The sequence below is a fragment of the Theropithecus gelada genome, chromosome 4 (genome assembly GCF_003255815.1).
Source record: "Theropithecus gelada isolate Dixy chromosome 4, Tgel_1.0, whole genome shotgun sequence".
NCBI classification, from domain to species: Eukaryota; Metazoa; Chordata; class Mammalia; order Primates; family Cercopithecidae; genus Theropithecus; species Theropithecus gelada.
Window position 1 is genome coordinate 51,807,689 of NC_037671.1, and position 26,715 is coordinate 51,834,403.

Genomic DNA, 26,715 nt, shown 5'->3' on the forward strand with positions numbered 1-26,715 from the left:
TTTTGTACTTTTTGTAGAGACGAGGTTTCACCATGTTGACCAGGCTGGTCTCAAACTCCTGGCATCAAGTGATCCGACGGCCTCAGACTCCCAAAATGCTGGGACTACAGGTGTGAACCACCACACTCAGCCAACAGTGGGTTTTTAATAAAACAAACAGCCAAGGATGAACTGGAAACCACAAACGAGCTCTTTTTCTATGACCTAGCCTCCGCACTTAACCTTAGGCAAAGAGTAGTGTGTCAGGGGGCCTGCCTATGGGTAAATTCTGAAAGCCTCGCCAGAGACACTTACTTTTTTTAACCCCTGTGGTTAAAGACGACAGGTGGGTGCAGAGGGAATTTTATAAACGACACAAACACAAACAATTTCAAATCCTGAAAAAATTCATTTGGATGTTTGTTTTGCTTCCGTTTTATAGCTTGTTTTAAATCAAAGACTACACCTTTCTGAGACAAGGGTTGATTACACACAAAGTCAAGACTGGCCAGGGCAGTGGCTCAAGCTTGTAATAGCAGAATTTTGGGAGGCCCAGGTGGGTGTGGGGGTAGGGTGGGGATCCTGGGTATCTCTCACGTCCAGGAGTTCCAGACCAGCTTGGGCAATATAGGAGAGCCCCACCCCTACCATCTCTAAAAAAAAAAAAAAAAAAAAAAAAAAGCCGGGCATGGGGGTGCGCGCCTGTAGTCCCGGTTACTTGAGGGGCTGAGGTGGGAGCCTGGAAAGTCGAGGCGAGCCACTGCACTGTATTCTGAGCTACAGAGCGAGACTCATGGGGCGGTGGGGGCGGGGGAAGAGGCAGGGGGAGCGGGGAGACAGAGAGGGAGAGAGAGAAAAGGAGGAGGGGGAGGAGGAGGAGGACGACGAGGACACTCTGTGACACACTGTCCTCCAGAGATACAGATTCTGGCATTCTAAAGGAAGAAGGACAAAGAAACCAAAACCAGTTTATCCAAGGCTTCAACTTTTCAGTCTGACCCTTTGATCTACATTCCATTATTTTGGTAGCATGGTGGGAGTGGATTCGGAGTGGACACAGACCCTTTTCAGAATTAGATCAGATAATTAAAAGGCAAACAAACTTCTTTATTCCTTCACCTCAAGGAGCGTCCTTGGAAAGCAAACACACTTTGGGGCATTTCAAGGGGGGCGCAGTGAAAGGGTGTCCTTTGCGCCTCAGCTCCAGAGAAAAACGAAAGGTGGGTGGGAAACTAGGATAGAGGTGAAAAGTAAAAGGGGACTGAATCAGCGAATGACAAAGGGAGCAGGGCTCCGCACAGGAGTAGGAGGAAGAAGAGGAGTGACTGGGGCTTGTGTCAAGCTTCCTCTGAATGGTTAGACAGCTGCCAGGTGGGAGAGGCGGAGGGTGAGGAGGCGGGTTCCGCACGCGGTTGGCCTGAGGCTGATCCAGTCTTCAGCTCTCGCGGGCTGGGAGTCCGGGGCAGCGGCAGAGGCCACACCCAGGGCTGGCTGGTCCCGCGCTTTCCGGAGCTCAGCAGGCGCTTGCTGCTTGAACTGGCCAAAGAAGGAACGAATGAATGACCCTTTTGCCAGGATGGAGACCCGAGGGCCTCAGGGAGCTGCGAATCCCATGGACTCCTCCCGCAGCCTGGGGGACCTCGGGTCTTTTCCGCGCGAGGTGGGGCGCGGGGCCCAGCTGGCTCCGGGCGCCCGGAATCCCCCGACGGCGGGGGCGAGCCGAAGCCAGGGCGGCGGCCACGAGGACAGATCGGCAGGTCGGGCCCTCGGACCTTGGGCCGGAGAGGAATTGGACCGTGAGTCCTGGGTCAGAGAGAAAGTACTCTTTCTCCTGCACCCAGAGAGGTGGTTAGGGACTCAACGGGACCCTGAACGGGAAAAGGTGGCCGGTGCAAAGGACCTTCCTCACGCGGCGGGTGGAGAGGACCACGGCGAGGAGCCCAGCTATCCTTCTGTCTCTCAACGAGAAAAGCGAATTTCTGGCAGGCGTGTAGCCCCGCCGCGGGACCCAGCAGACGCACCCAAATACGTGCTTGTGCGGGTGGAGGATTATCAGCTAACACAAGAAGTGTTGCAGACCTCGTGGGCCAAGGGTCGCATGACCACCAGGACTGAGGAGCACTCCGTGACCGCGCTCACTTTTCGCAGCAGTAGAGAGGGACAGCCTGGGGGACACCGGGCCCCTGCTGAACCCCGGAATCTCCAGGAACGAACAGGGGCACCCCGCGTTCACGCCGCGGAGAGGAGGGTTTCACCGTCTCCAGGGACCTTGCTCGAGGAGATTAAACTCTAAAGAGTAACCCGAGAAATGTTCCGGGATGGTGGATGAGCGATCATCCTTAAAAGAAAATGCTATTCTGGGAACTGCAACCAGCAATTAACCTGCAGAAGGAACCTTTTGAGAGGCTGGCGCAGAGCTTCAGGCAGGCAGATTAAGAACTGTAAGCAGCATAATACCTCCTTTGTGGCTTGAATTCCTTGGCGGTGTGGGGACCTAAGTCATTCAGAAGAGGGGGAGAAAAGATATTTTCAGATTGACAGAATGTGGGAGTTTTGAGATGAGAAAACCTGTTGTTAATTTGCATTTTGGAATAACTCAATTGATCTCTTTTCTGTTCCCCCCACGCCACCCCGCACTCTTGTTTCTCTTTAGGACCTAGAAACAGAAGTGAAGTTTGAAGTCTGCTCTCTGCAAAGAGGGTGGGAGTGGGTGAAGGAGAGAGGCTTGTTTTAAAAGCCAAAAACAGAAAGTAAGAAGAAATGGGAAAATAAAACCAAAGCAGCAAGTGACTCTCTTCTGATGTGCACTTTTCATTTTTCTTCCCCACATTTCAGTGTTAGAAAGAAAAAGAGAGAAGCTAGGGAAAGAAGGAGTTGGGGACAGAAGACTAAGATTTCAACATGAAATTCCATTTACAAGGCTTTACCGCAAACAATAGCTCATTTAGTCTTGTAAACATGCATTTATCATACATTTTTAATTTTAATATTAAAAATACTGCATGCAAATGTTCTGATTTAAAGGTAATAACAATATGTAGTTTGCCATAAAATGAATGCATATCTTATTCTTTTCCTCAGTTCTTCATTAATGAGACCTGTAGTCAAGAATGGATTGAAAATACCGATCTCCTGGTGTAGTTAAAAAAATCTCTTCTGGTATTGCTGAAACAACTAATTTTTCTTATTTTGTTTATTCTTCTTTATTATTAAATACCATCTGAATTAACTCTTTAGTAGTTGGCCTGAAGCTCTGTGAGGAGCAAAGCAGCCCTCTCCAGGTGAACTACTTGACTTTACCACCTGAAGGAGTATTTACTGCAAGAATTAACAAAGCAGGTAGGACTCTGGCTTTTGATGAGCAAATGGTTGCAAGGTTCCTCCTTCCCCAGTCTTCCCTTTTGCCTTCATTTTTAGTTTAGAGCTTGAAATGTTCTCAAAAGATCATCTGATCCACCTCTTGCCTCCTGGCAGGCCAGATAGATAAGACGCTCCTGTTTCACTCATGAGCCAATCTAGGCCTAGAGGTCTTGTAGCATATCTAAGTCACACAGCTAGTAATTGCATATGCTTACCAAGTGGATGAAGAATGTGATCATCTCCCTCCTAAAGGTTTGGGGTGGCCTTTGGAGGATTTATTTGACCCTTACTTAGGGGTCAAAAGATGACTGAGGATATCCTAGGTTTTCTTTTTTTCTTTTTTTGAGACAGAGTTCCACTCTTGTTGCCCAGACTGGAGTGCAATGGCAGGATCTCAGCTCACCACAACCTCTACCTCCCGGGTTCAAGAGATTCTCCTACCTCAGCCTCCCGAGTAGCTGGGATTACAGCCATGCACCAACACGCCCGGCTAATTTTGTATTTTTATTAGAGACCGGGTTTCTCCATCTTGGCCAGGCCGGTCTTGAACTCCTGACCTCAGGTGATCCCCCTGCCTTGGCCTCCCAAAGTGCTAGGATTACAGGCGTGAGCCACCACGCCCGGCCGATATCTTAGGTTTTCTAACTCATGTTTGTGAGAAGTACTAGAGAATCACCTTAATGTTCCTGAATCCTGCAAGGCCTCTCGGCTGGAGAATCATCACTAGCAGTTCTTAGGCCTGTGAGACCCTCACTTGGGAGAGGAATTCAGCATCTGAGCTCATCTGTGTTCAAAACTGCTTGACAGGTAGAAAAGATTCATCCCTTAAGATGAATCTCTTTTCCTTAACAACCCTGCCTGACTCCAACGGTAGATTAACCTGTTTGGCACATAAGTTTCAGACCTGAGCTTATTAATTTGGTTGAATCATCACATGCCCAGGTGACTGATCATTGAATATGGAGAACAAAAAAAGTCTCTCACAATAACCAAAAATGGCAAGTAGCATCACTCAGCTGCCTTCTCTGGAGGCAAGCTGTGGAGGTCAGCTGCTTGGGTTCAAAACTGGCTCTACCTCTTTATTAAGTGTATGCCCTCGGGCAAGCTGCCTTATCTCTGTGTGCCTCTGTATCCTGATTTGTTAAGTGGGGAGGATAAATAGTAGCAACTTCATAGAGGGTTTTTTTTTTTTTAAGGGTTAAGTTAAACGAAAATACTTAGAACCTTGCCTGTCATACAATAAATGCTCAAAGTTAGTTACATTTTTTATTATTAGCATGGTTATTATTTAGTTCACTTTTCATCCTAACTAGGCTTTAGTCTTTTGTTTAGTAACAAAGAGCAGAAATTGTATAACACAAGAAATCTAATTAAAGTCAAACCAGTGGTTTTTAATAAGACTGTTCTGTACTCCTGAAAGCAAGGACTTATTTCTAGCTTTTCCCAACCTTTAATGGATCAGTAAGTATATTTCTTAAATTCCTTAGAAATGACCTTCATGTCTTGTGTAGGGACTCATGGTAAGGCTCAAAGGACTAAGGTACACTATGCTTAACAGTCATTGAAGAGATTTTAGTACTGCCTAGTTCTGGGCAGATGGGAGCTTTGAATACTTTCCTTAACCTGTCAGGTTAGTTTGTTTTCCCTCTGGGGCTTTAAATCTGATGCCCTGTTGTCTAGAAAAGCAAAATAGACACAATTTGTTTGCATTTTGTCTTTCAGCCAAAAATGTGTTTAGCCAGGTTAGCTTAACTCCTTTAAACCAAATATGTTTGAGTTAATTATTTTTTTTTCCTTTCCTCACTGTGTTTCAAGCAATGAAAATTTATTTTTAAAGTGCTTACTGAACTTCCCGATTAACCGCATGCAACATGTTTATAGATTTCATTTAATACAGAGTTCTTTCTCATTGGAAACAAAAAGTAGTAAAGTCGAAATACTGTTGAATTTGCTTCACAGATGTTCCTGATCCAAGCAGAACCCTGTTATTTGAAGAGCCTGAGAAATCTTATCCCATTTAGAAGTGTCCTGGGAGTGCATCCAAAGTGAAACTTGGGCATCCTCAATACTAAGAAATCTCTGAGAATGGCTGGGTCTTGGCTCTTTGATCTTACCTCTACTCCACTGAAAAATATGATTATCTAAAATTGTGTTAGGTGGATGAACTACATCAAAGACTTCCAGAAGCCACTCCAGTGACCATAAGACAAATGTCAGAATCGCATAACCACCAGAATCAGGCAAGTGTCATCCTCTCTTAAAAATATTTGTTTACAACCGCGATCTCCTTTTGGGAATCATTACATTTGACTTGCTGCTTATTTTTGTTGGACGTTTCCAGTGCTTGGCGATAAAACTTGATGTGGCTCTTTGGTTTGAAAAAGAAAAAAAAACTTTTTATTAAAAGAAAAAGTTATACACACTGCATAAAAATTGGGGAAATGTTATGAAGACAAAGAAAATTATAATAAAGGAAACAAAAACTTACAGATGACCCCAAATCTCTTTTAATATTTGGCAAGTTTCAAATATGAGTTTTTTTTGTTTTGTTTTGTTTTTGTTTTATAAAGACAGCACCTTGCTATGTTGCCCAGGCTAGTCTTAAAATCCTGGACTCAAGCAATCCTTCTGCCTTGACCTCCCAACACGCTGGGCTTATAGGTATCAGCCACCATGCCTGGCCAAGTATGGTTTTATTTTATTATATCTTCATGTGTATATACCTACATATATACATACATTTTTCTAAACTATGTAAAGTAGTATTAATGTAACCTCTGTATATTCCTGAATATTGTCTTTATATAAACAAACATATACTGATGCTACTCATGATGTGTTCTGTGAAACGGCAGCATGGGCATCTCCAAGAAGGTTTTTAGAAACGTGGAATCTGAGGCCCCATTCTAGATCTACTGAATCAGAATTCGCATTTTATCAAGATCATTGGATGATTCACATTAAAGTTTGAGAAGCATTGACATATTCTCATATTTAGTTCTGTATTCTATTTTGTCACTTACCAAAACTAAAAGGTTTTTTTTAATTCTGTGTTCCCAATTAATTGTTAACAATGCCATGAAGATAATAATTTGTAGAATTTTGAAAACACTTAAAGATTACAGGAGGGTGAAAAGATAGAGGATATGAATTGGTAAATTGGCAAAGAGATCTCTATGAAGTTTTATAGTGTCTTTTTAAAAGAGCCTTATTATTTGAAAGTTTGCCCTAATGAACCATTGACTCACCATTGGATTTCAAACTATTTCAGAAATGTGGCTATTTTGTTCTCTAGGAATATGAAATAATACGTTATCAAAAACTCCTGTAAGGGTGAAAAAGCAGGAAGTCATTAACATATTGCACAACTGCAACTCTGCAGGCTGAGTCAGAACTTGTCAGCCACTTGTGATGAATTGAGAGGAGTTGGGAAAAGGTGGAGCCAGAATTTGAATCAACTGATTCAGATAAGTAAACAAAGGGCTGTGACTCTTGAACACCGTGACATCTCTATAACTGCAGTCAGTACTTTGCTCTGTAATTAGGGAGGGCAAATCTGTGAATATACTTCTCTAGATGAAGATAAAGTCCAGATTACTTTGGAGAGAGTAAGGAGTTATGATTGGTTTTCAGGCATTATGCAGCCAGTAGTCACAAATAAAACATTAAGACTTGGTTATCTTCAAAGCAAGGAATTAACCAAATTCAAACTTACATTTCTAACCTTAAAACAAAACAAGAGGCGGAGCGTGGTGGCTCACGCCTGTAATCCCAGCACTTTGGGAGGCCCGAGGCTGGTGGATCACCTGAGGTCGGGAGTTCAAGACCAGCCTGACCAACATGGAGAAACCCCGTCTCTACTAAAAACACTGAATCAGCTGGGGTGGTGGCGCATGCCCGTAATCCCAGCTACTCGGGAGGCTGAGGCAGGAGAATCACTTGAACCCGGGAGATGGAGATTGCGGTGAGCCAAGATCGTGCCATTGCACTCTAGCCTAGGCAACAAGAGCGAAACTCCATCTCAAAAACAAACAGACAAACAAAAAACAGAACAAGAGTCTTTGAGGAGACTGCAGCCCTCCCAAAAATAGAACAAACAGAGGCTGTGTTTGCAGAGCTTGGTATAATAAAAGAGTCAGCCAGCATCATTTGTGCTTGGCAGAGAAGCAAAGGCAGGTAGGGCAATAGGAAAGCTTTGTAGTGGCCAAGATGATCTTACCAATTCCTCAGCTTGACTAAATTTTAGATAAGCTTCTTCTTGACTTAGGTCCCTGACTTTCCCTTTCTTAGAGCATTTACTTTAGAGAACTTTCAATTGTAAATTCTTTCTCTGCCTCTTTGAAATGTAAGTCTAAGAAAGATCCAGGTATGTCTTTCTTAAGGACCTAGGAGCCATTCCTTTGAAATGTAATCACCAAAAACAAACAAAAAACCCAGAGGTCCCTAACTATCAGTCTCTGTGGGAGGGTGGAAGCCCAGCTTCTCAAAGTGCCAATCAGCAAACATAGATGGCATAATCACATTGACCAGTGTCCCTTTTAACATTGTCTCGTAGTTTTTCACTAGCTCACCTTAATGCTTAAAACGTTCCCACCTTTTGTTTCAAAGGAATTGAGTTCAATCTCTCTCCCGAATGCAATAGTTTTTGTTTTTTTTGTTTGTTTTTTGAGACAGAGTCTCGCTGTGTCGTCCAGGCTGGAGAACAGTGGTGCAATCTTGACTCACTGCAACCCCTGCCTCCCGGGTTCAAGCGATTTTCCTGCCTCAGCCTCCTGAGTAGCTGAGACTACAAGTACATGCCACTACGCCCAACTATTTTTTTTTTTTTTCCACTTTTTTTATTTTTAGTAGAGATGGGGTTTCGCCATGTTGGCCAGGCTGGTCTCAAACTGCTGGCCTTAAATGATCCACTTGCCTTGGCCTCCCAAAGTGCTAGGATAACAGGTGTGAGCCACCATGCCTGGCCGCTAATGCAATAGTCTTGAATAAAGTTTTCCTTGCTTATTTAACTGTGTCCCATGCAATTACTCTTTAGCAATAGTGGAAAAAGAAAGGCTTTAGTTATGCTCTGCTTGGAGCCTATTGGCATGGGGGAGCTGGAGGCAGGTGATCTAGAAGGACAGCTTCTTATATGACTGGTTTAGGGATTTCTTAGGTGGGCCCTGAGTTGGAAAAAAGAGAGAGAGAGAAGCTGGCAGTCACTGACCAAGTTCTGACCTTTTGAGCTGATTGCTCCATAGGCTGTGGTTTGACTTCCCAGGTTGTGACTTTGTCACAAAACTTGTAGGTTGGAATTCTGTAATAAATGGTATCAATCTCATAAGTTTTTTTCAAGGATTCAGGTGAATAAAAAAATTCTTAGAACAGTATCTGGCATATAGTAAATACTCAAAATTAACTATTATTATAATTAGTAGTAGTGGTAGTGGTAATGTGTTGTTCAGTTTACTTTTCATTCTAATTATTAGGCTTTAGTCTTTAATGACAAAGAGCAGAAGACATAGAACACACACACACACACACACACACACACACACACACACACACATCAAGTCCAAACCAGTGGTTTTTACTAAGACTCTTTTCTGTCTTTTTTCATATTTCACCATATATGATCTGGTCATTGTCCATACATATACTCAGGCTTTCATTTGTGTTAAACCAACCCTGAAGACCGAGTTAGAAACTGAAAAATCCAGTCATAAAATTCTGGAAGATTTAGTCACAGATTTATTTTATGGAGATAATCACATTATACTTGTTTATTAGAAACATCCAGAATGCGGCCTTGCAAGTAGCTTTTTTATGGAGGTGAAATATGCTTTGGCATAGTTTAATCCTGTTGACATCCAAAATGCTATGTAATGGACTAGTGCCACCTACTGAAAGCAAAGTCAAGTCTGTGTAAGTCCACCTAGGCATGGGGTATTACCTAGTGGTCACTGGGGTTACAGCATACATAAGCATTACCTTAAGACTGCATGACTTGTTCCTGGCCCAAACCCCTGAGTGTTAAATTTGCTTTGTGTGACCATTGGACCATCCTTAGGCCATTTTCTACCTTCAAAACATCTTGTGACTTTGAGCTTATTTGGAAAGGCCATGAGGTCCATGGAAAAGTGGGCACAACTGCATATCTTGAATTCGACTTACTTGGAAGAGGACAAATGAGGTATAAGGGGTACCACCGACTTTTTAACAAAGCTAGAGAACTTTCAGGGAGGACTTCAGAATGCAGTCAACTTCTGTAAGGATTCTCTAACACAGGTGTCCCTGTGTCAGGAAAAGCCCTAAGCCTACCTGGGGACTTTCCAATCCAGCCTCAATGTTATCCCATGCCCCTGAGGTTATAGGGTTTATGCTATAATCTTTCTATCCTAACTGGGTGGAATAATGTACAAAGTTACAAATGAAATAAATAACCTTTTATTAGAAATTGGTAGGGCTGGGTGCAGTGGCTCATGCCTTTAATCCCAGCACTTTGGGGGGCTGACGTGGGTGGATCACCTGAGGTCTGGAGTTCGAAACCAGCCTGACTAACATGGTGAAACCCGTCTCTACTAAAAATAGAAAAAAATTAGCCAGATGTGGTGGTGTGCACCTGTAATCCCAGCTACTTGGGTGGCTGAGGCAGGAGACTTGCTTGAACCCGGGAGGCAGAGGTTGCAGTGAGCTGAGATCACACCACCGCACTCCAGCCTGGGTGACAGAGCGAGACTCCATCTCAAAAAAAAAAAAAAAAAAAAAAAAAAAGAAAGAGATTGCTCATTTCTCTCCCTGGTTGGGATTCTGTTGGAGTAGAAGAAAGGGGATTCTCTGACCTATATATTCAGTGGCATGCCAAGGACCAAACAATGGGTGGGGTTTGCTCGGGAGAAAACAACAAGCAGTGCTTGTCATTAGAGATTTTAAAACAATGATAAAGCCAGACTAAAAGTCTTTCTGCTTTCTTTTTTTAGATGGAGTCTCACTCTTGTTGCCCAGGCTGGAGTGCAATGGCGCAATCTCAGCTCACTGCAACCTCCTGCCTCCTGGGTTCAAGCTATTGTCCTGCCTCAGTCTCCTGAGTAGCTGGGATTACAGGCATGTGCCACCACGCCCAGCTAATTTTTGTACTTTTAGTAGAGACGAAGTTTTGCTGTGTTGGCCAGGCTGGTCTCGAACTCTTGACCTCAGGTGATCTGCCCGCCTCAGCCTCCCAAAGTGCTGGGATTACAGGCTTGAGCCACTAAGCCTGCCCTCTGCTTTTTATTTTTATTTTATTTATTTATTTATTTATTGAGACAGAGTCTGGCTCTGTCGTCCAGGCTGGAGTGCAGTGGCCAGATCTCAGCTCACTGTAAGCTCCGCCTCCCGGGTTTACGCCATTCTCCTTCCTCAGCCTCCTGAGTAGCTGGGACTGCAGGCACCCGCCACCTCGCCTGGCTAGTTTTTTGTATTTTTTAGTAGAGATGGGGTTTCACCATGTTAGCCAGGATGGTCTCAATCTCCTGACCTCGTGATTCGCCCGTCTCGGCCTCCCAAAGTGCTGGGATTACAGGCTTGAGCCACTGCACCCAGCTTGCTTTTTATTACTGTCATGTAGTTAGTGAAAATGCTTCTATCTGAAAAGAAATTTATTGTTTTAAATTCTAAAAAATTCTCATGATTATTGCTTAAATTTTAATAAAGCAGATGTAATTTTCAAATTAGCACATTTTTATTCTTCTTTACTATATTTTTTCTGTGTGGAAGATCATTGAAACGCCTCTGTGTTGTCCTCCTAATATCTCTGTCCCTCTGTCACTGTCTGTCTGTCTCTCTCTCTCTCTCTCGCAATCTGTCTCACACATAGACTCAACTAAATGCATTCATTGTGAGAGTAATTTTTTTTTTTTTTCTTTTTGAGATAGAGTCTTGCTGTGTCACCCAGGCTGGAGTTTAGTGGCACGATCTCAGCTCACTGCAACCTCTGCCTCCTGGGTTCAAGCGATTCTCATGCCTCAGCCTACCACGTAGCTGAGATTACAGATGCGTGCCACCAAACCTGGTTAATTCTTGTATTTTTAGTAGAGACAGAGTTTTACTATGTTGACCAGGCTGGTCTTGAACTCCTGACCTCAGGTGATCCCCCTGCCTTGGCCTCCCAAAGTGCTGGGATTACAGGCATGAGCCACTGCGCCTGGTTGGGTTCAGATCTTTAGAGCTCACTTTAAGTGTACCTTGTGTCTCCAATCCCTGTATATAAATACCTGCATTTCAAGAACAAATTTAACATAAACAATACCACAGCAATTTTGGTGTCTGAGGAAGAGAACTTGAGTTACTTCAATCATGCCATTATATATGACTTATTATGTGTAACATTTTAAATAAGGAAACACCAAAATGTATTATTTTTGATCAGTGTAAATTTATTTCACAGCTGAGCTGTTTTACTGGATTTGAGTAATGTCTTTAATTAAAATGTATTCTTTTTTAAAAAAATAGAGATGGAGTCTCGCTCTGTCACCCAGTCTGGAATGTAGTGGCATCATTGTCACTCACTGCCTCAAACTCCTTGGCTCAAGTGGTCCTCCCACCTCAGCCTCCCAAGTAGCTGGAGCTATCGGCACAAGCTACCATGCCTGGCTATCCTTTTTTGTTGTTGTTGTTGTTTTTTCTAAGCTAAGGAATGAATCAAGAAAATAAAACATTGCATGACTGGTACGATTTAGTTGTCTTAATTGTTTCTGCATATCATTTGGATCTGTGTCTCTGCCCAAATCTCATGTTGAATTATAATCCCCAATGTTAGAGGTGGGGCTTGGTGGGAGGTGATTGGATCATGGGGGTGGTTTCCTATGAATGGCTTAGCATCATCCCCTTGGTGCTGCTCTTGCAGTGTGTGAGTGCTCACAAGATCTAGTTTAAATGTGTGTGGCACCTCCCTTCTCTCTCTCTCGTTCCTGCTCCCACCATGTAAGACAACCTGCTCCCACTTTGTCTTCCACCATGATTGAGAGCTTCCTGAGGCCTCCCCGGAAGCAGAAGCCACTATACTTCCTGTACAGCCTGTAGAAACATGAGCCAGTTAAAACTCTTTTCTTTATAAATTACCCATTCTCAGGTATTTCTTTATAGCAGTGTGAGAATGGACTAATACATTTCTTTTGCTGATATTTCAGTTTTATTAAAATTTACTTATTAACTTGACATTTACATGAAATATTATTATATCAGACTGTAACCAAAAGAGCAAAGTTATTATTTGTTTTATGATTACTAAAAGTTATTTTCTCATATTAATATAAAAATTGACTGTTTCTGATGGCAGACACACTAAGTACGTCACTGCCAATATACAGTCATAGAGTCCTAAATATGGAAGGAAGATAGGGTTGCAACTAAAATTAGATTTTTTTTTTTTTTTTTGAGACAGTGTCTCACTGTATCACCCAGGCTGGAGTGCAGTGGCACAATCTCGGCTCACTACAACCTCTGCCCCCTGGGCTCAAGCAATCCTCCCACCTCAATCTTCCAAGTGGCTGGTACTACAGGCTTGCACCACCATACCTGGCTATATTTTATATTTTTAGTAGAGACGGGGTTTCACCATGTTGGCCAGGCTGGTGTCAAAGTCCTGACCTCAGGTGATCTGCCCACCTCAGCCTCCCGAGTAACTGGGGCCACAGGCGTGTGCCACCACACCCAGCTACTTTTTTATTTTTATTTTTTTTGTATTTTTAGTAGAGATGGGGTCTCACCATGTTGCCCAGGTTAGATTTCTTGATCTGTAATTAAAGCTGTTATATTCCCTGCAAAAGAAAGTAGTCCACTATTTCAGGGGTCTCCAGTCCCCGGGTCACAGGCTGGTATTGCTCTTTGGTTCTTCATTTAGGAATTCCTCATTAAAGAATGAGGCCACACAGCAGGAGGTGAGCGGCAGGCAAGTGAGCAAGCTTTGTCTGTGTTTACAGCTGCTCCCCATCACTCCCATTACTGCCTGAGCTCTGCCTCCTGTCGGATCAGCAGCGGCATTGGGTTCTCGTCCAGGAACATGAATCCTATTGTGAACTATGCATGTGAGGGATCTAGGCTGAGTGCTCCTTATGAGAATCTAATGCCTGATGATCTGAGGTGGAGCTGAGGCAGTAATGCTAGCACTGGGGAGCAGCTGCAAATACAGATTAGCATTAGCAGAGAGGGTTGACTGCACAGAGACCATAATCAGTTGCTTGCAGACTTGTATCAAAACCCTATTGGTGAGTGGCAAGTGACAATTAACCTGCATCTGGTAGCAGGCTTTATAGTGGCAAGTGAGTTGTACTTCAATTGTACAGCTGCATCTGGTGGCCTTAGGTCTGTTTGAAACAACTTCAAATCTCCATATGTTCTGAATCAAAGTCAAGGTGAAATATCCTAAGATTCCCGCAAAAGAAAGCACTGAAAAGCCTGCTTCCATTTTCAATATCTTATCTTTGTGAAGCAGGGTTTTCTGCAGTGGCTGCAACCAAAATGAGATTACAGAGTAGCCTGGACATATGGAACACACTTTCAGTGTCACTGTCTCCCATCACCCCCAGATGGGACTATTACAGGAAACAAGCTCAGGGCTCCCACTGATTCCACCTTATGGTGAGTTGTATAATTATTATGTAATACAATGTAATAATAAGAGAAAGTGCACAATAAATATAATGTGCTTGAATCACCCCAAAACCATCTCCCTCCCCACCCCTGGTTCATGGAAAAATTGTCTTCCATGAAACCAGTCCCTAGTGCCAAAAAGGTTGGGGACTGCAGCACTAATTAATTTTGACTTTGGATTCAGAATTAACTGATATATTATTGAACACCATTTGTGAACTAAGTATAATTCAGAAAATGGAACTACTCCTTAAATATGTTCAAACAATGAACTAAGATTAGCAGCTTCTATTTTTTAACATTATTTACAGTTTCATTTAGTTCAACTGGGAAGTCAGGGAACCAGAGTATTTTCCAATGGACTTATCTAATTCACATTGTATGCCTATACCAAAACATCTGATGTACCCTATAAATATATACACCTACTATGTACTCACAAAAATTAAAAATACAAAATTTAAAAAAAATGCTTTATAGAAAATACTGGTTGGGGATGACCAAGATCACTTAATATTCCTCTCAACTTAACTAAACTTTAGACAGTTTTCCTGGGAAAATTTTCATTTATAAATTCTCTTCTCCTTTGAGATGTAAATCTATTAAAAAGTTTGCTAGTTTTACATTCCAGAAATGTCTTTCTCAAGGGCTTAGGAACCATCTTTTTGAAAAGTAGTTATCAAGGGATAAACCCCTTCTAACTCCCAGTCTTTCCGGAAGGGTAGGAGCCTGATTTCAATGTGAACGAATTAGCAAGCACAGATGATCTTATCGCAGGGGAAAATATTTGTAAATTTAGGAGTAACACAATGTTGTGGGCATATCGTACTGATGAAACTCTCCCTAACCTCCTTCAGTACTTTTTCATAGCTCACCCCACTGCTTTAAACCTTTCTGCTCTTTGTTTCAGCAGAGTTGCATTTAGACAATTCTGGCCTCTCTGTTGCAATAGCCTTGAATAAAGTCTTCTTTGTTTAACTTTATCCAGTGCAATCTTTCCGTTGACAAGAATCAGCTAACAGTAGGGGAGAAGGATTTATGTTGATGAATGGGAAGTATTTGATTTCATAAAGGCTAAAGATGCTTTGTGTCTCAAGGGAACTGGCAATGATTTCTTTATTGTGCTGATAGGAATCCCTTGCTCATGCCTTTGCTGGGACTTCAGAACACCGAAAACAGGGACATGGGGGTCTTCAAATTCCAACTTTGCTAAGAAAAGGAGTGAATACTTTTTTGTTGTTGTTGAGACAGAGTCTCAGTCTGTCACCCAGGCTGGAGTGCAGTGGCACAATCTCAGCTCATTGCAACCTTCACGTCCTTGGTTCAAGCAGTTGTCATGCCTCAGCCTCCAGGGTAGCTGGGATTACAGGTGCACATGGTCAAGCCTGGCTAATTTTTATTTTTATTGTTTTGTATTTTTAGTAGAGACGGGGTCTTGCTATGTTGCCCAGGAAGGTCTTGAACTCCTGGACTCAAGTGATCTGCCCGCCTTGGCCTCCCAAAGTGCTGGGATTACATACATGAACCACTGTGCCCAGCCAGGAGTGAATACTTTGGATTTCAGCAAGCTGGCTGTATGCCCAAACAATTCTCTGTTATTAACCATTGCTTTTTAGTTATTCACAGAATAAAACCATTGCCTCATGTTTAGTATGATGTGATCCTCACTTAAGAGCTTAATTTTCTACATTGCAATTTTTTTCATTGCCATTTTGGTGATGTCCATGATCTGAGGACAAATTATTATGAAGTACCTTCCCCTCACAAACACATATCAATTATAACTACTGATTGGTGACAGAAGGACCAAACGTTCCATGTTTGAAAGAAAAAACCCTAAAGCTCTAAGTGAAGGTTCTATTTGTCAAATGTTTTATTTATTTGTTGGACGGAAGATGGCAGTAAGTGTGTTTCCACTACAGCAATTAGAATAGGAACTCATTCTGATGTGACATGAGAGCACTCTGTGACGGTGCAGCTGACTGCCTAAATAATCTCCAATCGCTTGGCAGAATATTGTGGCCGACGAAATGCAGGAAGGAGAAATTCATGCTAAGGACAAGATAAAAGTGAGAACTGAGGCTCTGGTGCATATGCAGAGCCTAGGCCTGGGCAAAGCACAGATCTTATGAGGCACTGGTCAAGTGGTGAAGCCAATGTCCAGGCTTAGGTCCAGGTCCAGATGGGAGACTCCAGGGGGTGGCTGGAAGGTGAACTTTACAGGAGGCTGGTGAAAAACAAGAAAAGCTCCATCTTGCTAATGACTCACCAGCACACATCCGGCGACCCGGACATAGACATGCTAGGGGGTTATAAAACATTCTCAAAAATCTGAAAAACAATCTAGACAAGGACAAAAACAGTCCACATGTGATTTCTTCTATTTTGGAATGTGTAGATCACTCACTTAACCTTCCCTGAGTCTCATGAGCTCTGTCTTCCAGTTGAAGCCCTGGAAATACATAATGAAGCACAAAAGTCAGCTTTGCTTAATGAGCTGCATGGAAAAGACACACAATAAATAATGATAAGTAAAACCAAGTGTGTCAGGGGAACATAGTAAAGGTGCCTAATGTGGCTTGGAGAGTCAGGGAGGGCTCGTGCTTTATACGAGAACTTTATATCTAAACTTGTATACAAAGGATGAGAAGTTGGCCAGGCAAAGATGGGAAATTTGTGGAAGGGGTCATGATAGATTTGAGGGCTGGAAGAAATTTGACTCTGGCTAGGGCATAGAGCATGAACTAGGTTCTCAGACCTGAAGCCAGAGGAACGAGTAGAAACTATATCATGGGACCTTGGAAACCAATGTTAAGAAGCTGCCAAGGCACCTTGAGGAGAGAGACTTGATTAGTATTATTTTGAAACATGAATTATTTGGGAAATGTCAAGGTGTCTGAAAAGTAGAATGAGTTAAAATTGAGGAGGGAAACATTCTAGGTAGGTTTTTATTAAAACAACTGAGGTCTTAATGATTGTATATATATGTATTTCCTAAGACGTGTTGTGTTGAGAATGGTATTTTTTTCAGCTTAAGTTTAATGAACTTTGTGGTTGTTGTATAGAGCAAAGACAGTCTATCGCACTGAAATGTGGCATTATTAAAAGTTTCTACTTCCAGTCCTTCAGAAGACCCAACCAGGTCTTTTAATTCCTGCTCCCATAGTCTGTAAATTCTAAACCTGCTGCTTGCTTTATGGTCAGTAAAATGTTGCAGATAATTTAGTTAGATTTCATGTTTTTGTTTCTTTAATTTACAAGGTAAGTGTGACAAGTGTACTGAAGACATCAAAGCTCAGAAAAATACTTAAAAGCAGATATTTTGGCCGGGCGCAGTGGCACACCCCTGTAATCCCAGCGCTTTGGGAGGCCGAGGCAGGTAGATCACCTGAGGTCAGGAGTTTCAGGTAGATCACCTGAGGTCAGGAGTTTGAGACTAGCCTAGCCAACATGGTAAAACCCTGTCTCTACTAAAAGTACAAAATTAGCCGGGCATGGTGGTATGTGCCTGTAATCCCAGGTATTCCAGAGGCTGAGGTAGGAGAATCGTTTAGAACCTGGGAGACGGAGGTTGCATGAGACAAGATCGTAGCACTGCACTCCAGCCTGGGCGACAGAGGGAGACTCTGTCTCCCCCGCCCCCCCCCCCCAAAAAAAAAAAAAAAAAAGAAGAAGAAGCAGATATTTTACAACAAAGGGAAAGTATCCTAGTATCCTAAATTACCACTTACAAATTAGCATTATTTATATAGGACTTCCAGCAAATAGATTAACTACAAGAATGAGAAACATTTTCTCACTACCTCTGATCATAAAGCAAGCTTTTTAGGAGGTGAAAGGCTACAGATATTACCTGGAAATGTTTGTTAAACAAAAGCTAACCATTCATTTCACAAATGTATGTTTAATGTCAACAAGACTGATATGTTTAATGTCATTATCACCTGAGCTTGGCTGTAAGACTTGCTCTCAAGGGGTTTGCAGTGTAATAGGTGAATCTTATAGTGAATAAGTAGTTTTTGTTGTTGTTGTTGTTTGTTTGTTTGTTTTTTGGAGACAGAGTCTCACTTTTTCACCCCTGCTGGAGTGGCACAATCTCGGCTCACTGCAGCCTCCACCTCCAGGGTTCAAGCAATTCTTGTGCCTCAGCCTCCAGGGTAGCTGGGACTACAGGCATGAGCCAGTATGCCCAGCTAATTTTTTGTATTTTAGTAGAGACAGGGTTTCACCATGTGGCCCAGGCTGGTCTTGAACTCCTGAGCTCAAGCAACTTGCCCGCCTTAGCCCCCCAAAGTGCTAGGATTACAGTCATGAGCTTCTGTGCCCGGCTAAATAGGTATTATAATTTTTATCAGTATTACAAGATAGAGTGCTGGGGTTATCCATGGAAGGAATGCCTAATCTAGCTTTTGGGGTTAGATTTTCCCACCTGCCCAGAAATAAATGCATAATTGAGTGGTATCATCCAACTGGATGATAAATAAAGCATCTTAGGGTGTGTATTATATACCCTATGTTTAGGCCTTATTCAGTTTCATGGCAGGAGTCTAGCTATCCAGTAAGATAAATCACATATTATTATTGTTTATTCTTGAGAATAAGGGGAGACAGTAGGATGATCTTATTTTTTAAATTAATTTATTATTATTATTATTATTATTTGTTGTTGTTGTTGAGATGGAGTTCTGCTCTTGTCACCAAGGCTGGAGTGTAATGACAGGATCTTGGCTTACTGCAATCTCTGCCTCCCAGGTTCAAGCGATTCTCTGGCCTCAGCCTCCCGAGTAGCTGGGATTACAGGTGCATGCCACTATACCCGGTTAATTTTTGAATTTTTAGTAGAGACAGGGTTTCGCCATATTGGCCAGGCTGGTCTGGAACTCTTGACCTCAGATGATCCACCTGCCTCGCAAAATTTCTGTCTGAATGCTGTAAGTAATAAATGTTAAGGAAATAATGGAGGAAAAGAGTGCCCTAAACACTAGAGGAATGTGAAGATTTGAAGAGATTGTAGCACTCATAGTTGAAGCACAAAATTTGTTTCATAATATTATGTTTTCTGACTGTAACAGTTTAATGATGATTGTATTTTAAGAATATTTCCAGCTGGATGTGGTGGCTTATGCCTATAATCCCAGGACTTTGGAATGTGGATAGATCACTTGAGCCCAGGAGTTTGAGAACAGCCTGGGCAACACGGTGTAACCCTTTCTGTACTAAAAATACAAAAATTAACTGGGCATGGTGCCATGCACCTGTAATCCAAGCTACTTGGGAGGCTGAAGCGGGAGGATCACTTGAGCCTAGGAGGTCGAGGCTGCAGTGAACCGTGATCACGCCACTGTACTCCAGCCTGGGCAACAGAGAAGACCATCTTAAAAAAAAAAAAAAAGGAATATATATGCATTTTTGCCTAAAATAAAAATAATATTATTACTGGATTAAAGCAGAAAACAAAAGGTCCATTATAACAAGGGAAGTTTAGAATTCCTGAAGGAAACAGCAAAATCCTTTGAGAATAAGCCACTTGGTAAAAATCTGGACTATTGCTACTTGTCTCTTAGTACAAAGAAGCCTCCAGATCCAGTTGTGTGAGAAACCAGGAAGAGCTTGTATATAATATTGATTAGAGCTCAAGAGAGAGTAAAAGTAATTGCTGTTCACAGTGAAAAGGGAGGGTTAAGGAAAACATAATTTCTTCCCTCCAAATACTAACTGCAGTAAGTCCAAGAGTCTGGAAAAGAGTCTGGAAAAAAAAAAAAAAAAAACTTCATGTGTGAAGAAATTATTGCTCCATGTCTTCTCTTACAAAATGATGGCTCAGTGTCAGATGTTGATAACGTGCACTCCAGAGACCATTGTTTGTTTCTAGGCTATTTTTATTTTGTTTTTTTAGAAAATACAAATCAAGAACTGTTGACAGAAATTGAGTTTATAACACTGCAAATTATATGCAGATTGTTTTTCATTTTTTAAAATTCTTGTTCCAGGTGTGATATTACCTTTCTTTACTTGAAAGTCACTAATGCATGTAATATTTTCTCATGTATTGTCGTGTGTGTCTGTGCGTTTGTAAAAATTAGGAGACTGAATTGTACTGTGTATCTTGTATTACTTAGTTACCAGTGGGTGAAGAAAGCCTATTCTTGGGTGGCTGCTGTTTATCCATCACTGAGTGGATATCTGGAGTGAATGCTAAGCCATTGTTTGTATAAGCAGAAAGGCCCAAATCACAAACTGCGTGTGGTGCAGCTTTGCTGTGACTCTGCTAGGAACAGAGAATTTATTTCAAGCTCTTAGGCTTCAGACATTTATGGAACAAATTCATTTCGTTCTCTGAATTTCAAAATTTACACTAGCAGAAAGCTCTTTCCTCCCACCCACCTTCCCCAAAGAAATTCTAAAAACAAAACAAAACAACAATAACAAGAAACTTCTATTTACACATATTAAGGCAGAACTTTTTTGGTTGGGGTGAAGTTGCTGCCCATTGTCTTTCTGCTGCTTAACTTTCTCCTCAAACTCCTGAGGTTCTACCCTAGCCTCAGCCACAAGGAATCTTCAAAGATTCCCTTAGAAATGTTCCTCTAGTGCCTAATGTCCCACAGCCAATTTAGAACCAGTTCTGAAGTTTTAGTGCCATATAGAAAAGTACAAAACCTTAGCACACTCGAGCTCCTGACCTCAGGTGATCTGCCTGCCTTGGCCTCCCAAAGTGCAGGGATTACAGGCATGAGCCACCGCGCCCAGCCGACCTTACTCGTTTGAAAAAGAAATGCTGTTTGCAGAATTAGGAGCAATCTTGGAGGCCAAGATTAAGTCTTGCCAAATTTTTCAAACCAGCTTTCTCAAGTAAGATCCATTACCCACTGTAAAGGGCAGGAATGCTTCTCTCTTGATAAACTTTCCCTTAGAGGTGAGGAAATGCTCAGGATTAAAGTGTCTGGTTTTTCCCACTGTGCTTGATCCCGACGTACTGAAGCCAGCAAGATGATAACCTCAGTGGCCTAGAAATAAAAATGTTTGTATTAGTCACAGAGATTAACTTTCTTCCTAGAAAGGTCACTCTCTAAAGACATATCATGATCTTGGTTGGCAATTTTTCAGAAGCAGGGTGTTCTGGAAGGAAATGGAAGAGGGGAAGCCAAAAGGTGGCAGGTGGACTTGAGGCTTAGTGTGGAATATGGTTATTCACGTGCTTACTAAAAAACTCAAGCCTTGGACTCAGAACTGGGAACAAATTCTTACTTAGTCGTGTAGTGGCTATGTAATAACAGCATATCATTTAACTTTCGATAAACCCCACTTTCTATATTTGTATGATGAGAGTTAAATAGTCTTCATTTGAGACTGAGCCTTAGAGGAAAGAATACATGTGAAAGAAACTGGCAAAACTGGCACAGTTCCTGAAAGGTTTGGGGGCTCAGTGAAGGTTGGTTTTTACCTCCAGTGACTTTGATAGTGGATATTAAACCAAACAAGCCCATCTAAACTTTCTTAAAAACAAACTTCCCTGCTTCCAGAGCTTGCTGCATAGTGGGAAACAACTTTCTACAAAAGAGAAAGGAATTTTAATTGTGATGTAGGAAAGGATATTCTGAGAACTAAAATAAATAAAATAAAATAATGATAAAAAGCAAAATCTCTCCCCCAAATTAAGAACAATATTCTCTACTTCATTTTGGTTCATTACAATTGCCTCTAATTTTTTTTTAATTTTTTTTTTTTTGAGACAGAGCCTCTCTCTGTTGCCCAGGCTGGAGTGCAGTGGCACGATCTCAGCTCACTGCAAATTCTGGCTCCCATGTTCAAGTGATCCTCATGCCTCAGGCTTCGAAGTAGCTGGAACTACAGGTGTGCACCACCACACTCAGTTAATTTTTTTTTTTTTTTTGGTATTTTTATTAGAGATGGGGTTCACCATGTTGGCCAGGCTGGTCAAACCATTTTCCAGGCAACACTAACACAATGATGTTAGCAACAAAAGCATTCATTATTGTTTTCATTTCAAAGGGCTTTCCTACAAGATAATTCATTAATCAAGTTAGGAATATTAACATATATAGTATTAAATCAGTTCTAGACTGATTGGGACAGATTGTCAAGGAAATGATTTTATAAAAGAAAGGGTTTATTGATGACTATGATTTTCAAGGAGAGATGAGACTTGAATAGGCCTTGAAAAATACCCAGAATTTGTTCAAATGATTGCCACAAGGAAAACGAAAACTATATGTCAAAGGAAACCTGCATTTGGTTTAGCTAAAGAAACAAAAATGTGCCAGGTGAGGACATTTTAGTGTCTGTGTAGTGTGTGTATCTGTATGTTTGCAGCTTGTGTGTGTGAGAGTGTGTGTGTGTGTGCATGCATACATGTGTGTTTGGGGGTGGGTGGGTAATGCATAATATCTGGGAAATGTCACTTCAACCTAATAGGCTGCATTCAAGTTTAAAATAGGATATCTAGATGATTAAAGTGGTTTCATTTAAAAAAAAAAAAAACTTCAGGGCAGTTCTCTGTTTCAGTTTCCTCTGTTACTACGTTGTGTTTTTCTCAGCATCATTAAAGACTGCTTAGATTACTTAACATATATCAGTGAATGGGGATACATTTGTAAGTGAAGAGTATTGTAGTTGCTAAGATTTGCTCTTAAAATCATCACCCAGCTGGACACAGTGGCTCACACCTGTAATTCCAGCATGTTGGGAGGCCAAGGCGTGTAGATCACTTGAGATCAGGAGTTTGAGACCAGCCTGACCAACATAGCAAAACCCCTTGTCTCCTAAAAATACAAAAAAATTAGCTGGGCATGGTAGCACATGCCTGTAATCGCAGCTACTCTGGAGGCTGAACAGGAGAATCACTTTAACCTGGAAGGCGGAGGTTGCAGTGAGCTGAGATCACATCACTGCACTCCAGCCTGGACGACAGAGTAGAATTCTATCAGAAAAAAGAAAGAAAGAGAGAGAGAGAGAGAGAGAGAGAGAGAGACAAAGAGGGAAAGAGAGGGAAAGAAAGAGAAAGAAAGAAAAAAAAAAAAGAAAGAAAGAGAAAGCAAGCAAGCAAGCAAGCAAGCAAGCCATTGCCCACCTTAAATGTAGAGGCTGAAAGCCTATGGGATGTCTGATGGAGAATACCTTTTTTTTTTTTTTTTCAATACAAATGGGAGAGCTTGGGGAAAGCTGTGTAAACCAAGCCCTGAGGAATTAATGTGCTTAGGAGTTTAACACTGGGGGAAGAATTGTCATTTTTGTGTATGTAATTCCTCCAAACTGCCAAGAGCCACTCTTTCTAAACATACAGGTACTGCTAATTTAACACATGAGTTCTTGAGTCCTTTGTTTCTCATCTCCTTGTGTTTCCAGGTTGTCTACCTTTGATCATTTCACTTCATATTAATTCCTGCATCAGTATAGATAATATTCAAATTAGCTCATTTTGAGTAAGGAATGAGCTCAGTTTAATGAGGAAATGAGTAAAACTCTTGACATGAAAGATGAGATTTTTAGATTGTTCATCCCATATATTGCAAAAAATAATATGGCATTTGATATAGTTTGGTTGTGTTCCCACCCAAATCTCATCTTGAATTGTAGTTCCCATAATCTCCACGTGTCATGAGAGGGACTCAGTGGGAGGTAATTGAATCATGAGTGTGGTTTCCCCCATGTTATTTTTGTGATAGTAAGTTCTCATGAGATCTCAGGGTTTTATAGGGGGCTTCCCCCTTTACTCTACTCTCATTCTTCTCTCTCCTGCTGTCTTGTGAGGAAGGATGTGTTTGCTTCCCCTTCCAACATGATTGTAAGTTTCCTGAGACCTCCCCAGCCATGCTGAACTGTGAGTCAATTAAACCTCTTTCGTTTATAAATTACCCAGCCTCAGGTCTTGAGTGTTTTTTCATAGCAGCGTGAGAATGGACTAATACAGAATTAATTCCCATTTATTATTGAAAAGGATCAGAAACACACTCGTTACTGACGAATTGCTCTAGATTAAAGGAGGCAAAAGAAACATGACAACTGAATGCAATCATAATTTAAGATTTCCTTTTGTTCTTAAAAATACTATTGAGACAATGGCAAAATCTGCATAAGGTCTGCAGATTAGATGATAATATGTCAATGCTAATTTTCTGATTTTTGAGAATTGTATTGTGTTTATGTAGGAGGAGGTTTTTACTTTTTGTAAAGAAATATTAAAGCATATAGGAATAAAGGCAAAGTATTTCTTCAAAGTACTCTCAAACAGTTCAGAAAAAATAATATATATTATATAGGGAGATACATAGACCAAGAGTGAGAGAGAGTAAGAAAGAGACAGAACATGTGCAAATGTAAAATGCTGATGTGGAGGATATTGGAGAAGAGTAGAATGGTAGTTAGGAATTATTTGTATATTCTTGGAATTTTTCTATAAGCCTGAAATTATTATTATCTTGACAAAATAAATAATTAAAATATATCCTTTGTTGACTTCTTTCTCATGAAAAATAAGACATGGCTTTATTTACCCTACACACCTCTGTGAAACTCAAAGTTCTGTATGAGATTCTGGCATTCCTCTATAATTGTGTCTTCTACGATCCACTTGTCCATTCCAAAATTTTGTAAGGTGGTCAGACTGAACCATCTCATAGTTTTCCAGGATTCACCATGAGAGAAGGCAATTCCTTATAATGAAGAAATTGTCCTTAAATTATTACTTCTAGGCTTTTTGAAATTTAATTTTTAAGTACAAGTAAAAATTAAAACTAAGAGGTGAACTCTCGCTGTTGAAAATAAAAGAAAAAACGTCTCCCTCTCTCCTTTCTTTACTTAGAGCATTTACTTAAAAAACTTTGTAAGTACTTTCTCTTCTCTCTGAAATGTTCATAAATCCTTTTGAAACAAGATAGTTCTTTTATCAGCTTTACGACTCAAGAATACCTTTCTCAGGGACTTGGGGGCAATTTTTTTGAATATAAACATCAAAGGAGATAGCACCCTATCTCTCAGTTTCCGTGTGAGGTTAGGAGCCTAATTTCAGTGGGTACTTCTTCAAGTTGCAAAACTACCTCTTGTCACAAAGAGATGATAAATTTATTTTTCCTTTTTATAAAGCCAATTGACATAAATGGTCATCCCAATTGCCAGGTGAATCTAGAATAAACACTGTGACAAATAGTGCGGTCAAGTCTTCTTATTTAGGGACTAGTTTATCTTGAAGACATGTATCTAATGGGTTGCATCTGATTGGCCATACAAAAGGGTGAGATTTCTTTGTGTTTTTGCAGTCTCTTAGTGGATAGTGATATACATTATTCTGGTTTAATGCTTCTTCAATAATGGAAGTGTTTTCTGTCTGTGTCACTCTTGTGGAGAAGATTTCTGGGTTGGGAGAAGATTTTGTTTTTATTTATAGTTGCTCAACACATTTGATAAAAATTTCTTGATTACCTGCTATATGCTTACATCATGCGAGTTGTAGTTAAGCAGTTGATGAACAATAGCAAACAAAGTATTTTTTGCCAGGGTAAAATGCAGATTACCCAAGTAAAAAGTTAGAAATAAATAATTACCAAGAAGTATAGCTAAATTTCTACATCAGTGCTATACATACTAATATCTAGAGACACAGTGTTGTAGCACATAGATGCTCAATAAATCTTTACTGAATTAACAGATATGTGAATCTGTGCATAGCTAGAGGGAATAAAAATGATCAGTCAAACAAAGTTTCTTAGAAGAGTTTGAGCAGATGCTAACACTTTATAGAAAAATAAGGAAGGAGAGTGTTGCTAAGGTTGTTAACATCTTTTCATGATGAAATTTGTGGTGAAAGTGACGTTATTCTTTCTGTGTCAGTCCTAGCCCCAGACCTTCTTTTATTTGCATTTTTCTATAGAGTTGCAAAAGACATGGAAGGATTTTTAAAATTGGATTGGTATCCAGAAATAGAAAACTAGAATAGACTAAGGCAACCTAGGTGTTTGAAATGGGGCAATATGGTCTCAACATGAAGGAATAGAAACTCCAGAGTTGCTGTTGCCACCTCACGTCAGGTCAGGCCTTCCTTTGAAAGGATACCAATGAAGGATTAGATTCTGCTCTCATTGAATTATTGGATTAGTATCATGTTACTCTATGAATCATGCATTACATAAAACTCATTCATAACAAATATGTGATTCTTCAGACTATCTCATCTTTACATTTAAAATTTTACATTTTAGAGTACAGTATTAGGACATTAAGGACCCACAGAAGTCACTGTATCTTTCAGAGAATAAAATATTCATGTAATCATGGAGAATATTAGTTTAGTATCATGAAGGTTTGAAGTTCTTTTAAATATTGGCAAATAAGCCCTCAATATATATAAGATTTTTTGATTATCCTCATTATTGGTTGTATTTCATGCTTCTTTGCATGCCTGGTAATCTTTGATTTGCCATTAGACATTATGAATTAAACTTTGTCAGGTACCTAATATTTTTATATTTATTTAACTATTCTGGGTCTTTATTCTACAATGACATTAAATTATTTGGAAACAGTTTAATTTGGGTCTTGCTCTTTTTGATTTGGTAGTCATTTTCAGAACTGTCTTAGTCTTGGGCTAATTAATCTTTTTTTTTTTTTTTTTTTGAGAAGCAGAGTCTTCCTCTGTTTCACAGGCTAGAGTGCAGAGGCGCCATCACTGCTTACTGCAGCCTTGACCGTCAGTGCTCAAACAATCCTCCTACCTCAGCCTCTTGGGTAACTGAGACTATAGGCATGTGCCAC

General features: G+C 40.9%; 1 protein-coding gene across 7 annotated transcripts; it reads left to right on the forward strand.

Moving 5' to 3' along the window:
• The first annotated feature begins 853 nt into the window (after positions 1-853).
• C4H6orf141 (chromosome 4 C6orf141 homolog) lies at positions 854-12,026 on the forward strand. 7 transcript variants are annotated; one of them, XM_025383402.1, is made up of 5 exons: positions 1,146-2,420; positions 2,633-3,318; positions 3,712-3,943; positions 5,299-5,579; positions 11,809-12,026. In XM_025383402.1, exon 1 carries the CDS (start codon positions 1,535-1,537, stop codon positions 2,270-2,272), a length of 738 nt encoding a protein of 245 aa, XP_025239187.1. In that variant the 5' UTR covers positions 1,146-1,534; the 3' UTR covers positions 2,273-2,420; positions 2,633-3,318; positions 3,712-3,943; positions 5,299-5,579; positions 11,809-12,026. The 7 variants fall into 7 exon arrangements, with proteins under 7 accessions (XP_025239184.1, XP_025239187.1, XP_025239189.1 ...); XM_025383404.1 differs by having other exon boundaries at positions 3,220-3,318; XM_025383400.1 differs by having other exon boundaries at positions 1,146-3,318.
• Positions 12,027-26,715: the final 14,689 nt, after the last annotated feature.